The following is a 13,076-nucleotide window of genomic DNA, read 5'->3' as shown; positions in this document are numbered from 1 at the left end:
ATCCAGTCGCAGCTCCCAGTGGCCGCGGTTCGCCGTCCCAGGCCAATGGGAGCTGCAGGAAGCAGTGTGGGCCGAGGGACGTCCTGGCCGCCGCTTCCAGCCACCCCCATTGGCCTGGAGCGGCGAAACGCGGCCATTGGGAGCTGTGATCGGCTGGACCAGCGGATGGGGCAGGTAAACAAACCGGCCCGGCCCACCAGGGGCTTTCCCTGAACAAGCGGCGGCCCTAGTTTGAAAACCACTTCTCTAGGTAACTGAAAAAACAACATGGTAATTATAAGAACACCCATGCTTTTCTAGATTACAGCTCTTTGCCAGTTAGCAAAGAGCTGATGGAAAAGCATAGTCAAGGGTCTCAAAATGTGAAAACCCCCCAAAAATCCCTCCCCAAATTCCCCTAAAACAGGTTCCCTCATCCTCACAAGAGAGCATATTTAATCATGAGAATGGCTTGAGTTTGGTTTTGTTTTTAAATGTTTTGCTTTTGTGGTATCTCAATTGCTTTTGTGTTTGTAACGGGCTAACAGACTAGTCAGTCTATATCCTGTGGATCTGCAGCTATAAAAAAAAAAAAAAACGTGGCTGCTGGGATGCGCAGAATCCAGCAGGGTTAAATGTCATGGGGTAGGAAGTGCTTACCTTACTGAGCCTGGACTGTATTCTTATTTGCCATTGGCATTTAAATCTGAATGTGCAGCGCTGGAGTGACGTCACTTGTGATACTAGCAGCTTGTGTAAACTAGAAAATTACATCATGTTAGACTGTGCATGATCTAAGTCTGCTACAGCCCCAACCAGCTGACACAAAGTTAAACAGACCTGTCCATGTCAAGTGCAGCAGCATGCTTAATATTCATGTCAACAAACATGTGTGCTGACACAATGTAATTTTCCAGTGTAGAGCACTTAGGAGCATTGGAAGATGTTCTGAGCTGCCCACTTGCTTTATGAAAGACTTAATGAGCCTGAGAACTCCAAGATTCAAAAGTAAAGGGCAGGGTTCAGGCTCAGGAAACACTAGCATTACCCACAGTGCTGGGTTCTGGAAGTGGAAATGGCCTAGCCACACTGTGCCCCCAGCTCTCACTTGCTGGGAGGTTTTCAAGCAGCCACCACAGCTAGAGAAGTGGATGGTGCTGACTGGAGAGGGGATAATTGATTCAGCATATCCCCTAGAGAAGCCTCTGGTTTCCTTTGAGCCTAAGCCACAATTTAAAGCTGTCTTAATATATGGAGATACACCTATCTCATAGAGCTGGAAGGGACCCTGGCCCCCTGCCTTCACTAGCAGGGCCAAGTACTGATTTTGCCCCAGATCCCTAAGTGGCCCCCTCAAGGATTGAACTCACAGCCCTGGGTTTAGCAGGCCAATGCTCAAACCACAGAGCTACTCCTCTAGAGGAGGGTAATGCATAACTACTTTATCCTTTCTCCTCCCCTTAAGAGCTGAATTCCCCTCCTCAGTGTAGCTGCCAAGCTGGACAGGAAGGTTCAACATGCACACTTCCTGTTCCTCCACTGACTTGCTACATGACCTTGGATGACTCACCTCTTCCTGCTACCATTTACCCATGTGTAACTTGTATATAGTTGATGAGGTTTTGCAGGGATTAATTAATGGTTGCAAAGTGCTTTGGGATCCAGGGATGAAAGACATTATGTACATAGTAATTTTTCTTCTGGCTGATAAGCTATTATTAAAGCAAGTTGGAAGCTTATTTCCATTCTCTCCCATGGAGCTCGCACATTGGCATCTTTTTTTCATGGCTGTTTGCAGCACTGGGTTTGGATATGACAAACCTGAAAAAATCGCCAAGTATTTTGCAGGCGATAAGAGCTTCTTACCCAGTGAACTGTCATACTTCTGGGCTCAGCAAAATGGGTGCCATGTTCCCTTAAATAACAGAGTCTGGAAAATGAAAGCTGTAAATCGTAGAAAGTTAGTAATCAGATAGTATGGCTTAATACCAAAGAAGCAGCCTAGAGCCAGGCATTGTTATTGGATTACTGTAAAACTGTTTAGAGGTGCCTTACTATTTCTCTGTGTCAGATTAAAGCCTGTATGTGGATATCAGAAACAGATGAGCTGATAAGTGGATCCCCTGCCCCCCAGATAAATAATATTTTCCTGTTTAAAGTGTGGAGAATCCAACAGCAGTTGTTTGCTTAGTATGACTGTGCACTTGAAAGAATGGTCAACAGCCCCCCCTCAGGTAGCCGTGTTTCCATACAAATGTTTATAGCCTGCTTCTAAAGTGACTTACGCAGAATAGAAGTTGTAATGTCTGTTGTGTTCTATTGTTGTTGAAGTGTCTGTTTTGAGGGAGCTGTTGAAAGTCGGGAATATATCCACAATTTCTCCTAGAGGGTGTGTTTGAAAACACAGGCTGACTTTTAAAGTTCACATGGGATGGGCAGGGGAAGGATGGTTATGATTCATCGTCACTTTTAAAAACAGTATATCAACCTTTGAGTTAGAATTTCCATCATGTTTTTACTCTTCTCCCTTTTCCTTTCCAGGGAGTGAAGCTGATTTTAGCTCTTCAAGCAGCACAGGCAGCATTTCAGCTCCTGAAGTCCATATGTCTGCTGCTGGGAGCAAAAGAGCCTCTTTTTCTCGCAAGTAAGCAAAGCAATTTATCTTGTACTATGAGTGTTGCTTAGTGGAATGCCAGGCTTATCCACCAGTGTTATACCTTTTAAGATAATTTGGACTGCAGTGTGTTCTCTGATAGTCATGATGGTCATTAGAATCTGTGATCTAGGAGAGAACAAATGTGATGTATTTGGAGAATATAAATTGTGATACAGTAGGATCATGTGACCAACAACAGTTCTGTTCATTCATGACATACCTTTGAGATCCTGTCAGCTACATTTAAAAAAAAATGTTTAACATAGAAAGAAGGGGAAACAGCTGGGTGTGTGCTTAGTTAAGAGCAACCATTCCAACCAGTTGACCTTAACCTTCTGGTCACATCACCTTGTTTTCCTGCTGTGATAAATTGTCAGCTCACCACATGCCTTGCAGGGTTGATGCTTGTGTCTTTAATTCCTGTTGCTACATATCAAGTTCCACTCCTTTGTATTAATAGGTATAAAATACCTGGTCTTGAAAGGTATGTATTAAAAATGCCTTTGGTGAAATATTTCTGTAAGTTGCCTCCACGTCACATGTCAGATACAAACCTAGACAAAATTTGTATCCACATCCAATCCACAGTCTGCAAACATGGTCTATGGATGTCTGCAGATTTGCAAGGCTCTAGACATATGCACATTGTGCTGTGCCTACACAATCCCTGCTGCTTACAGTCTTTTTGAGCTGTCAGGGAGGGTTGAAATTGATGAGACAAGATCCCTACTCTTGTGAAATCATAAGACTGAAGCTGGCAGGGAGAGTGGAGGGACAGCATGATTCCCATATTTTCAAGTCACCTGAGCTCATCCATGATCATAACATACCCAATATGCAGGGATTGGTAGCATAATGCCTAACTGAAAGAGAATCTGATCTCTGTCTTGGTATCGGTATGCAAATAAACAGCAGTTTAGCTCTGTTCATGCTGTATTTAAGGAGACTAGGTAGCTGCTGCAACAGTGGGGTTTTGTGTTTAACTCAAGTGTAATAACTAAATGATTAAATCCTAAACCTACTTTATTTCTTACTAGCAGCATGACCTCTTGTTGTAGCTTTAAATATTCCACGCAAGATACCAGTCTTAATTTGCCCTGAAGTCAGTGATGAGATGCCAAAATATTAACAACCGGTTCCCTCCTCCTCACCCCACGATGAGGTTGTGCCCCCTCCCGCCCCCCCCCGGGACTCCTGCCCCATCCAGCCTCCCATGTTCCTTGACACCCCACCCCCAGGACCCCTGCCCCATCCACCCCCTTCCCTGTCCCCTAACTGTCCCCTGCCGCCCCATCCAACCCCTCCTCTTATTTCTGATGGCCCCCTGGAACCCCTGCCCCATCCCACCCCCCCTTCTCTCTGTCCCGACTACCTCTGGAACCCCTGCCCCAGACTGACTCCCACCGCCCCATCCAACCCCTGGTCCTTCCTGACTGCCCCCAGGACCCTTGCCCCATTCAATTCCCTGTTCCCTGCCCTCTGACCGTCCTGAGTCCTGACCCTAATCCACCCCCCCGCCCTCTATCCAACACCCCGTCCCTGCTCCCTGCCCCCCTTACCGCGCTGCCTGGAGATGGGGGCCGCGCCACCCAGAGTCGGGGCTGGGAGCCGTGGGCACAGGGGCCGGAGTTGGGTTCGGGGCCGGGGGCCAGCCCGGAGCCGCGCCGCCTGGCCGGTCGGGGCCGGCCCGGAGCCGCGCCGCCTGGCCGGAGTAGGGGTCGGGGGCCGGCCCGAGTCGGGGCCGGAGTTGGGGTCGGGGGCCGGCCCGAAGCCGCGCCGCCCGGCCCGAGTTGGGGCCGGAGTCGGGGCCGGGGGCCGGCCCGGAGCTGCGCCGCCCGGCCCGAGTCGGGGCTGAGGGCCGGCCCGAGCTGTGCCGCCCGGCTGGAGTCAGGGTCGGGGTTGGAGCTGGGGGCCGGCCCAGAGCCGCACTGCTCAGTCGGGGTCGGAGCCGGGGGCCGGCCCGGAGCCGCACCGCCCGGCCGGAGTCGGGGTCGGAGCCGGGGCTGGGCGGCGCCTAGAGCCCTCCTCGTGCCCCCCACCTCAGCTCACCTGCAGGAAGCTGCTGCTTCCTTCTCAGCCCTCCGAGGCTTCCCGCGCTAACAGCTGATTGGCGGGAAGCCTGGAGGGGGAGCCTTCAGAGGAGGAGGCAGAGGCAGAGCTGGAGCCAGGTGAGCTGGGGCCGGGGGCAGGGCAGGGAGCTGCTGGAGCTTTTGTTAAATTTAAAAGCCCTTTACAACCGGTTCTAAAGGGTTTCTAAATTTAACAACCGGTTCCTGTGAACCAGTGGGAACCGGCTCCAGCTCACCACTGCCTGAAGTCATGATAACATTCCTTCAAATGCAGCTCTTGGGATAGTCAGGGACTGTGCAGATTCTGGCTTGCAAAAACCAACCACCACCACCACATTAGAAATAGTACTGAGCAAAGAAAATTTAAATAGTCCTTTCCTTTCACTTTTGTTTTCAAATGTTTGCCTTTGCTCTGTTTAAGAATTAAAAAAAAAAAAAAGCAGCAGTTGGACTTAATTGTGTCACATTTGATTCTGTAGCATTTCAGTGACGTCATAACGACACTCCTGCATTTCATTGTAAGCTACTTCTGAAGTCACCCAAACCACAGCACTGCCATGCTGGCTTGCAGCAGCACCACCACGCAACCATCTGTTCCATATAAAGTGTTCATTTTCAGAAGAGAGGGGAAACCAGGCCAGACAGTTTTAAGAGGAAAGGATTTTTGCTTCATGAGTTCTGTAATATTTTCAATGATGTGTAGTATCCCTCTCATTTTCTGGCTGGATTTCTTTTTTTCCATTTCTTTGGAAATATGTTTTCACTTTTTGCTACAATTTAGAGGAACAGCTTCCATGTGAGAGAGTGATAGTGACATTTCATGAAAGTAGCTATAAGTGTTTACAGACTAAAATGTAACTTTATAAACAGTTTCCAGAATGTCACAGGTCCTTGCCAGATGCCTGGGTATTGGGCAGCACTGATTGGAGTTGCTTTCAAGCGCAAATAGTGAATAGTTCAGAATGTTGTATTGAGACTGGGGAGGGACAGGTATGAGAGTGACTTGGAGGGTGCAGCTGTGTTGTCTTGAAGCTCTCCAGGTACTGAGCCTTTGGGGCTATTTCAGCATTCCCTCAGTCAGGTTCAGACCATTATCTAAGTACAGCAGTAGCTGGCAGTGACAGTTTGAAGTACACTATGCCGAAAGGGCAAAGGAACAGTGCTTCAAGCAAAACTTCTTTTTACTGGCCACTGTGACCTCTCAGGCCACCTGCTAAGGATCAAGAAGTCTTGCTACAAGCCTTAATTGGCCCCCCAAGGACAGGGGTCCTGCTACACGCCTGAGTGAGGAAGTCTCTTGGTAAATACCAAAGTAGACTGCAGTCTTCTAATTACTTGAGTGTAGACCAGAAAACGTAAATGTGCAGCTTGCTAACTTAGATGGGTGTAGTGGGAATGAGGAGAGTAGGGCGGAGTCAGTGGAAACAGAAACCTAAGTATAGAAAGATAGATCTTGTAATTTTCTCTAAACCATCTGATTCTGACTGACTGCTTCATGGTCAGTGAAATATACATGGTTCCTGGAGATGCTAAGGGCATGTCTAAACTGCAACTGGAGGTGTAATTTTCAGCTCAGGTACCTGTACTTGTGCTAAAGCTGCTCCAGGTACAATCTTACCTGAGATCCTAGGTACGTATCCAGGAGGCTAGTCCAACCCACCACCAACCATCCCCATGGCTACGCTATTTTTAGTGTGCTAACTTGATCAAAGCTAGTGAGGGCATGTCTCTGAGCTGGAATTTACCTTTCCAGCTCCAGAGCAGAGCTTCCCTAAGACCTTCCTACTCCCCAGCTGCTCTGATTTATTTTATAGAGCATCATGGGGTGACCTTATAGCAGGACATGCTGTGAGTTGCATGGTGCAGTATAACCCAACAAACCTTACACATTTTGGTTTGCCTTCAGTCGTGGCCCTCATGGACGGAATAATGGATCTTCATCATACAAGTCTGGAGCCAATCCGCCTACTTCTCGTGAGAAGGATCTGTTGTCAGTACTGTGCAGAAATCAGTTGAGTCCTGTTAACTTCAATCAGAATTATGGGGCTTCTTCAGCCAGTAGCAGTAACTCAGGTTCATACAAGGGAAGTGATAGCAGCCCAGTTATGAGGCAAGTGCTTGTTCCTTTCTCCCAGTTTGAATTCTGTTATCTTATCCTCACCCATTCTGTACTGTGGGATCAATCCTCTGGCCTGGAGAATAAAACATCTTGCACCTCAGTGCCACTGTGTAGATTTACGGGCAGGGACTGTGGTATTGGTAAAGGGTTAGTGAGGAACACACTCCATCCTACTTTCTTGCCACCATGGACACTTGATCACCTCAGTGTCACAAGATACATGGTCTCCACTAGCCTAAGGGCTGTGTCAGCCAGATTTCACATCCAGGTCTGATGCTTTCATGTAGTAGTACGTGGTTTAGTCCTCTTGGCTCTTGCTTCACACACACAACTCCCATTGACTAAAGAGGAAGTTGAGTGTGGAGTGGATGCAGAAGTTAATGTCCACTCAAGGCTAGATCCACAAAGGGATTTAGGTACCTAACTGACACTTTCAGTGGCTAAATTCAAAAATTAGATCTTGAAACATGCCTGTTTGGCTGCTGCCTGTAGACACTTGCATTCCCCCAGCACTTACATTTCTGCTCATTAAAGTCCTCTAGGAGCCTTTATTTCTCCCACTGGGCAGCTGCACGACCATCTAAGTCCTGCTGCCTGGGCACCTAGATCACCCTAAGCCCCAGCAGGACCCTCAAACTTAGTGTTCCCCTACCTCTCTCTCCTGCAGAGCCCAATCTCATAGATGATATTAGTTGAAAGGATATTACAATATCCTAGTGGATGAGTTACTTTAGGAGGAAGCCACTTCAGACTGTGTGTGTGACTATGTGTACATGTGCACACTGAAGGCTAGATCACAAAATAGACTTGGAGACGCAATGCCTAATGTGTTATGGGATATTCTGGGGTGGGTTTCTCAGTCTGTCTTGTTATTTAAATGAAGCCATTGGGCCAGAGAGTGACTCCATAACCCAGTGATTAGGGTATGCCCCTGAAAGGTGGGAGACCCAAGTTCAAGCCCATGCTCCTCCTCGGGCAGAGGGAGGGATTTGAATCTGGGGGTCTCTCATTCTGGTTGAGTGCTCTTACCACAGGGCTAAAGGTTGTGAAGACACCACCATTGTTTTTTTTACAAGAAAGGGTTTAGGCACCTAAGTCAAGGAGAGGGTTCGCAGCTGTAAAGCAAAGGCCAGTGCCTCTCTTTAGCCCAGACCTAGTCAGCTAACTCCCTTTTAGGCCCCATCCCTCTCCCGCTGCATTTCCTTAGGGGGGAGGGATAGCTCAGTAGTTTGAGCTTTGGCCTGCTAAACTCAGGGTTGTGAGTTCAATCCTTAAGGGGGCCATTTAAGGATCTGGGGCAAAAATCCCTCTGGGGATTGGTCCTGCTTTGAGCAGGGGGTTGGACTAGATGACCTCCTGAGGTCCCTTCCAATTCTGTGAGTCTATTGTCTAACTGAAGTGGCTCCTAGCTCAGCCCGCTGGCCTTTGTGGATGTTAGGCATCAAACTCTCCCCATGCATGGTATAGGGAGCCTAACTTGGGGCTGTGGATGCCACAAGCTGGCAGGGCATATAAACATTAGGCAGTGCAACTCTAAATCCATTTTGTGATGTAGCCTTCAAGGTGCACAAGTGCACATAGCCACACACACAGTCTGAACTGGCTTCCTCCTAGTAACTCATCCATAAGCCGTAGCTATTGTAATATCCTTTCAACTAATCCAATCTACTCAATTAACAGTCTGCTTCCTGCTGAATTCCTAACATCATCACAGTACACTGCCTTGTCTATATTAGTGTCAGACATCTCTGCCAGTGACCTTACTGTACACTTGTAGAAAGCTTTACTCTATTACTTTTATTTTAATCACACTGAATCCAAGTAAAGTAAATGGCAAAATTCTTAGTGAAGTCACTGGCAAATGCCTCATGCACTATGATTTACCAGACTAAGTCACTAATGTTTACTGTGAGATACCCAAATTGAGTCCATTGTAAACTCAACTTTGTGCCAGTCAGGACTGGTGTGGAATCCATCCTCTCTTAGGAAGGTAGAGTTGCAGGAATAACACTGGGTATTTTTGTTTCAGACGGTCGGTGAGATATAATTCTTGTGGGGAGAATCATGGCATTAAAGCACCACATCCAGAGCAGTATTTGACCCCACTGCAGCAGAAAGAAGTTACAGTGAGACATCTAAAAACAAAACTGAAGGAATCTGAGAGCAGACTTCAAGAAAGGTACATTTTCTCCCAGAAAAATAATTTGGGGAGAGATGAGATTTATTCAGCAGTTTCCACTAGGGAAAAAATCCTGAAGTTCCTACTCCCTTCTTGACTGCAGTGAGTTTTGACTAAAGAGCTTAGAATTTGTCTGTATCTGATTAAATTAAATTGTTTACAGACTTTGCAGGTTTCATAACCCATTCCATGAATGCATACAGTATAGTTAACTTTTGGAAAGGAACCAGTGATCTCCTTTGAGCCTGGACTGCTTTATAAATATTTTGAAGGGATATTTTTTCAGTCAGTCTGATATTGCACCAATAACTTTTACACATGCAACTGTTGATCCCTTCAGACTCGTAACTGTGTTTTCAGGGACTAGCTTTGCAAGTGGCTCAATCAGTTGTCAACTTAAGTCATGCCCAAAGGGTGTATTTCTGTAAATGTGAGAAGTTACTGCACAATATCTTGTCTTGTTCTAAACCTCTTTGTAACAAAAAAAGTATCTCCCTCCCACCCTCGTGACAGCAAAACTCTTTGACATGCAGGGGCGGCTCTAGGTATTTTGCTGCCCCAAGCACGGCAGGTAGGCTGCCTTCGGCGGCTTGCCTGTGGGAGGTCCCCGGTTCCGCAGATTTGGCGGCACGCCTGCGGGAGGTCCGCCGAAGCCGCGGGACCAGCGGACCCTCTGCAGGCATGCCACCGAAGGCAACCTGCCTGCCATCCTTGCGGCGACCGGCAGAGCACCCCCAGTGGCTTGCCGCCCCAGGCACGCGCTTGGCGTGCTGGTGCCTGGAGCCGCCCCTGTTGACAGGAGATCCTGCCTGGTTGTGTTTTAGTTTGTTTTACTCACAATAGTACTACGTAGTGATGTTTTGCAGAAGAGCAACAGCTTATATTATACAACAAGAGATTTCTTTAATTGAGAGGTTTATGGTTTGGGTCTAAATCATGGTACCTTTGCACAGAGGGACTGTGCAGGAGGTGGAGTTTTACCTCCCTCCCCCACACACAAAGGTGTGGCATAGATCACCTCTCTCCTGCTGCCTCTGGAACTTACTGTGTAGCCCCGATACGTGTGGTTAGGTCAGTGAATCCACTTAGCAGTGGACCAACTTACCTTGCCATCCATTGTCCTCATGTTATACATCTGCCAGTCCACTGTGGAACTGTGCTACATACATAGGAATGTTGGTCCAACTTTTTGCAGCATCTTTACATCCTCACCATCCCTATGTAATGGGACTTCTCTGAATGCTTTAATTGACCAAAGAACAGAAGTTTTACAGTGATTTTGTTTTTGCTACAGGGAAACAGAAATAGAAGAGCTTAAGTCGCAGCTGACTCGCATGAGGGAAGACTGGATTGAAGAGGAGTGTCATCGAGTGGAAGCACAGTTGGCCTTGAAAGAAGCAAGAAAGGAGATCAAACAACTTAAGCAGGTTATTGAAACCATGAAAAACAGCTTGGCTGAGAAAGACAAAGGGATTCAGAAGTATTTCATAGACATTAATATCCAAAACAAGAAACTGGAGTCCTTGCTTCAGAGCATGGAGATGGCTCAGAGCGGCTCTCTGAGGGATGAGCAGTGTATAGAGTATACATGTGAGTCACCTGGTAAGTCTTTAGGTCCAAGTACAATATATTCCAAAATGGTGGGCAGTCTAGTTATGGAGGACCAAGCCATGGAGGACAGCAGGCTGCTGCTCAATGATGATATGGCTAATGGGACTGACTTTTTTGAAGAAATTATTCTGGCCTCTACACCTGAATCTGGTGATCCAGCCCTCTTCACTTCCAGTGCTGGGCCTGCTGCCCTAAACCAAAACGCACTTGAATGGGGCTGTGCTGAAAAACTAACATCCTCACAGGCAGAGGAGGAGAGCGACAATAGCATGACGACGGAACAGGCCATTCAGACTGATGTGGTGCCATACAGCCCGGATGTGGAGCAGCTCGTTCAGAACATATTCAGATCACAACATATCAGTCCCATGAGCCCATTTGCTGCCTTAAAGGGATTGGATGGATTTCCTGCTGGATGCTTCAGTGAATCTGCTTTGCTACTAGACTTAAATCCAAGTGATCCAAACTCTGCCATCCTTTTGTCTCCCATGGAGTCTCCAGGCAGCAAGGGGGATTGGAGCGTTAGTGAAAACCATGTTATGAAGGAACTTGACTTTACAGCCTCTTGTGATGAAACATTCAGAAATGTCATTACTGTCTCCCAGGCAGGCATCACGAAAAGGTACTGGAGCAGCAGTTTCCTTGTCGATCTTTTGGCTGTAGCAGCCCCCATTGTACCAACAGTAATGTGGGCGTTCAGCACTCAGCGAGGCGGAACGGATCCGATCTATAACATTGGCGCATTACTTCGTGGCTGTTGCCTGGTGGCGCTACACTCGCTGCGTCGTGCGCCTTTCAGTATCAAAACCTAAGTGCAGCTGCCCAGTCGTGTGCGCTGGTTGGTGGGGGAAGAATTACAATAGACCATAAAAGTGTGTGTGTATAATGGCAGAGTCTGTCTTTTTGCTCCTGCATATTTGATTTGCACTATATTTAGTTGAAAACATGTTTGTTGTTTGAAACTGAAGGAAGGCTCAGTGACGTGGCGGCTTGGTCCTACTAAATTTACTACACGTGTACTTTACAAGCATGCTGTCGCTTTTCATGTGTAGTCTGATGTATCGATTCTTACACTAAAAGCTCATCCTTCCAAGGCAGCTTCGGGCACGTATTGTATGTCTGGCTTGCTTAGTGCTCTTGTAAAATATATAATTGCCCTAGCATTCCACTGGTCTTGTGTACAAGAGGACTGTAACCAAAAATGCATTTGTGTAGGTTGTTGGGCATTTTGAATCTTGCTATGTTTGATAAATAGGGGGTGAATATATTTTATGCATATTATTTTAAAGTCTTAAATGAACTCCTATTGTAACCTGCTAGTCATTCAAGCCATGTGAAATACTCTCTAAGTGTATTGTGAATTAACTTATTTTTTGCTTATTTAATCATGTTTTATTGGAAACAGCAGATTTATAATCACAAATTACAGTAAAGCATGTTAAAAGTATGAATTGGTGTTTTATTTTAGCAAAACCCTCACCTGCAATAAGCTATTAAAAATTAATGCAGCTTTAAGGTTGAAATTTTACACACAGAGGAGGCAGGAGCCCAGTGAATACTCTAGGGCAGTGGTATTGAAACTGCGGGTTGCGACCCACTATTGGGTCGCGGAATGTCAGGCACTGGGTTGCGGCAACTCTGGTCAGCACCGCCGACTGGGCCGTTAAAAGTCCCATTGGCAGTGCTGCCTGGCTAAGGCAGGCTAGTCCCTACCTGTTCAGACACCGCGCTGCGCCCTGGAAGTGGCCAGCAGCAGGTCTAGCTCCTAGACAGGGGGGCCACGGGGCTCCATGCGCTGCTTCTGCCCCAAACACTTGCTCTGCACTCCCATTGGCCGGATACCGGCCAATGGGAGCTGGGGGAGGGCACTGCCTATGGGCAAGAGCCACACAAAGCTACTTGTGCACCTCCGCCCAGGAGCCAGACCTGCTGCTGGCCACTTCCTGGGCACAGTGGGGTCCGCGGCGCCAATCCCTGCCCCAGCCGAGCCCCCCAAAACCCAGATCCCACTCCTGTACCTCAAACCCCTCATCCCCAGCCCCACCCCAGAGCCTGCATCCTCAGCCCAGACGCCCTCCTGCACCCCAACTACCTGCCCCAGGCCAGAGCCCCCTCCCATACCCTGAACCCCTCATTCCCAGCCCCACCCCACAGCCCTCACCCTGCACCCTCACTCTCTGCTCCAGTCCTGAGCCCTTCCCACACCCCAAACCCCTCATCCCCAGCTCCGCTGGGTCGTGGACAAAAAAAATTTTCTTCAACTGGGTCGCCAGAAAACAAGTTTGAAAACTACTGCACTGGGGTACTGTAGATTGGCATTGTTACAACAGCAGAATTTGGCCTGGAAAGCTTGGTTATGGCTCCCACAGCAGCTAGTGAGATGAAGTGTTCTGTATTCAGTCACCAATCCCCAAGCCATCAGAGTTCCACCCTTCCACCTAATCGTTGTGGATGGGGTTAACT

At 47.8% G+C, this 13,076-nt stretch overlaps 1 protein-coding gene across 6 annotated transcripts in view; it reads left to right on the top strand.

Moving 5' to 3' along the window:
- The window catches only part of SYBU (syntabulin), a 54,842-nt gene extending 42,663 nt beyond the window's left edge, over positions 1-12,179 (top strand). For 2 of the 6 annotated variants that reach the window (XM_039527946.1, XM_039527945.1), the window contains 4 exons: positions 2,521-2,623; positions 6,611-6,814; positions 8,853-9,002; positions 10,297-12,178. In XM_039527946.1, the coding sequence (XP_039383880.1) occupies positions 2,521-2,623; positions 6,611-6,814; positions 8,853-9,002; positions 10,297-11,425 (1,586 nt within the window). In that variant the 3' untranslated portion in view covers positions 11,426-12,178. Of the gene's footprint in view, positions 1-2,520; positions 2,624-6,610; positions 6,815-8,852; positions 9,003-10,296 lie in introns of all 6 variants that reach the window. The other 4 variants (XM_039527947.1, XM_039527950.1, XM_039527948.1 and 1 more) reach the window with 3 other exon arrangements.
- Positions 12,180-13,076: the final 897 nt, after the last annotated feature.

This window comes from Mauremys reevesii, linkage group 2 (genome assembly GCF_016161935.1).
Source record: "Mauremys reevesii isolate NIE-2019 linkage group 2, ASM1616193v1, whole genome shotgun sequence".
Classification (NCBI taxonomy): domain Eukaryota; kingdom Metazoa; phylum Chordata; order Testudines; family Geoemydidae; genus Mauremys; species Mauremys reevesii.
This window is presented reverse-complemented; position numbering and strand designations above follow the sequence as displayed.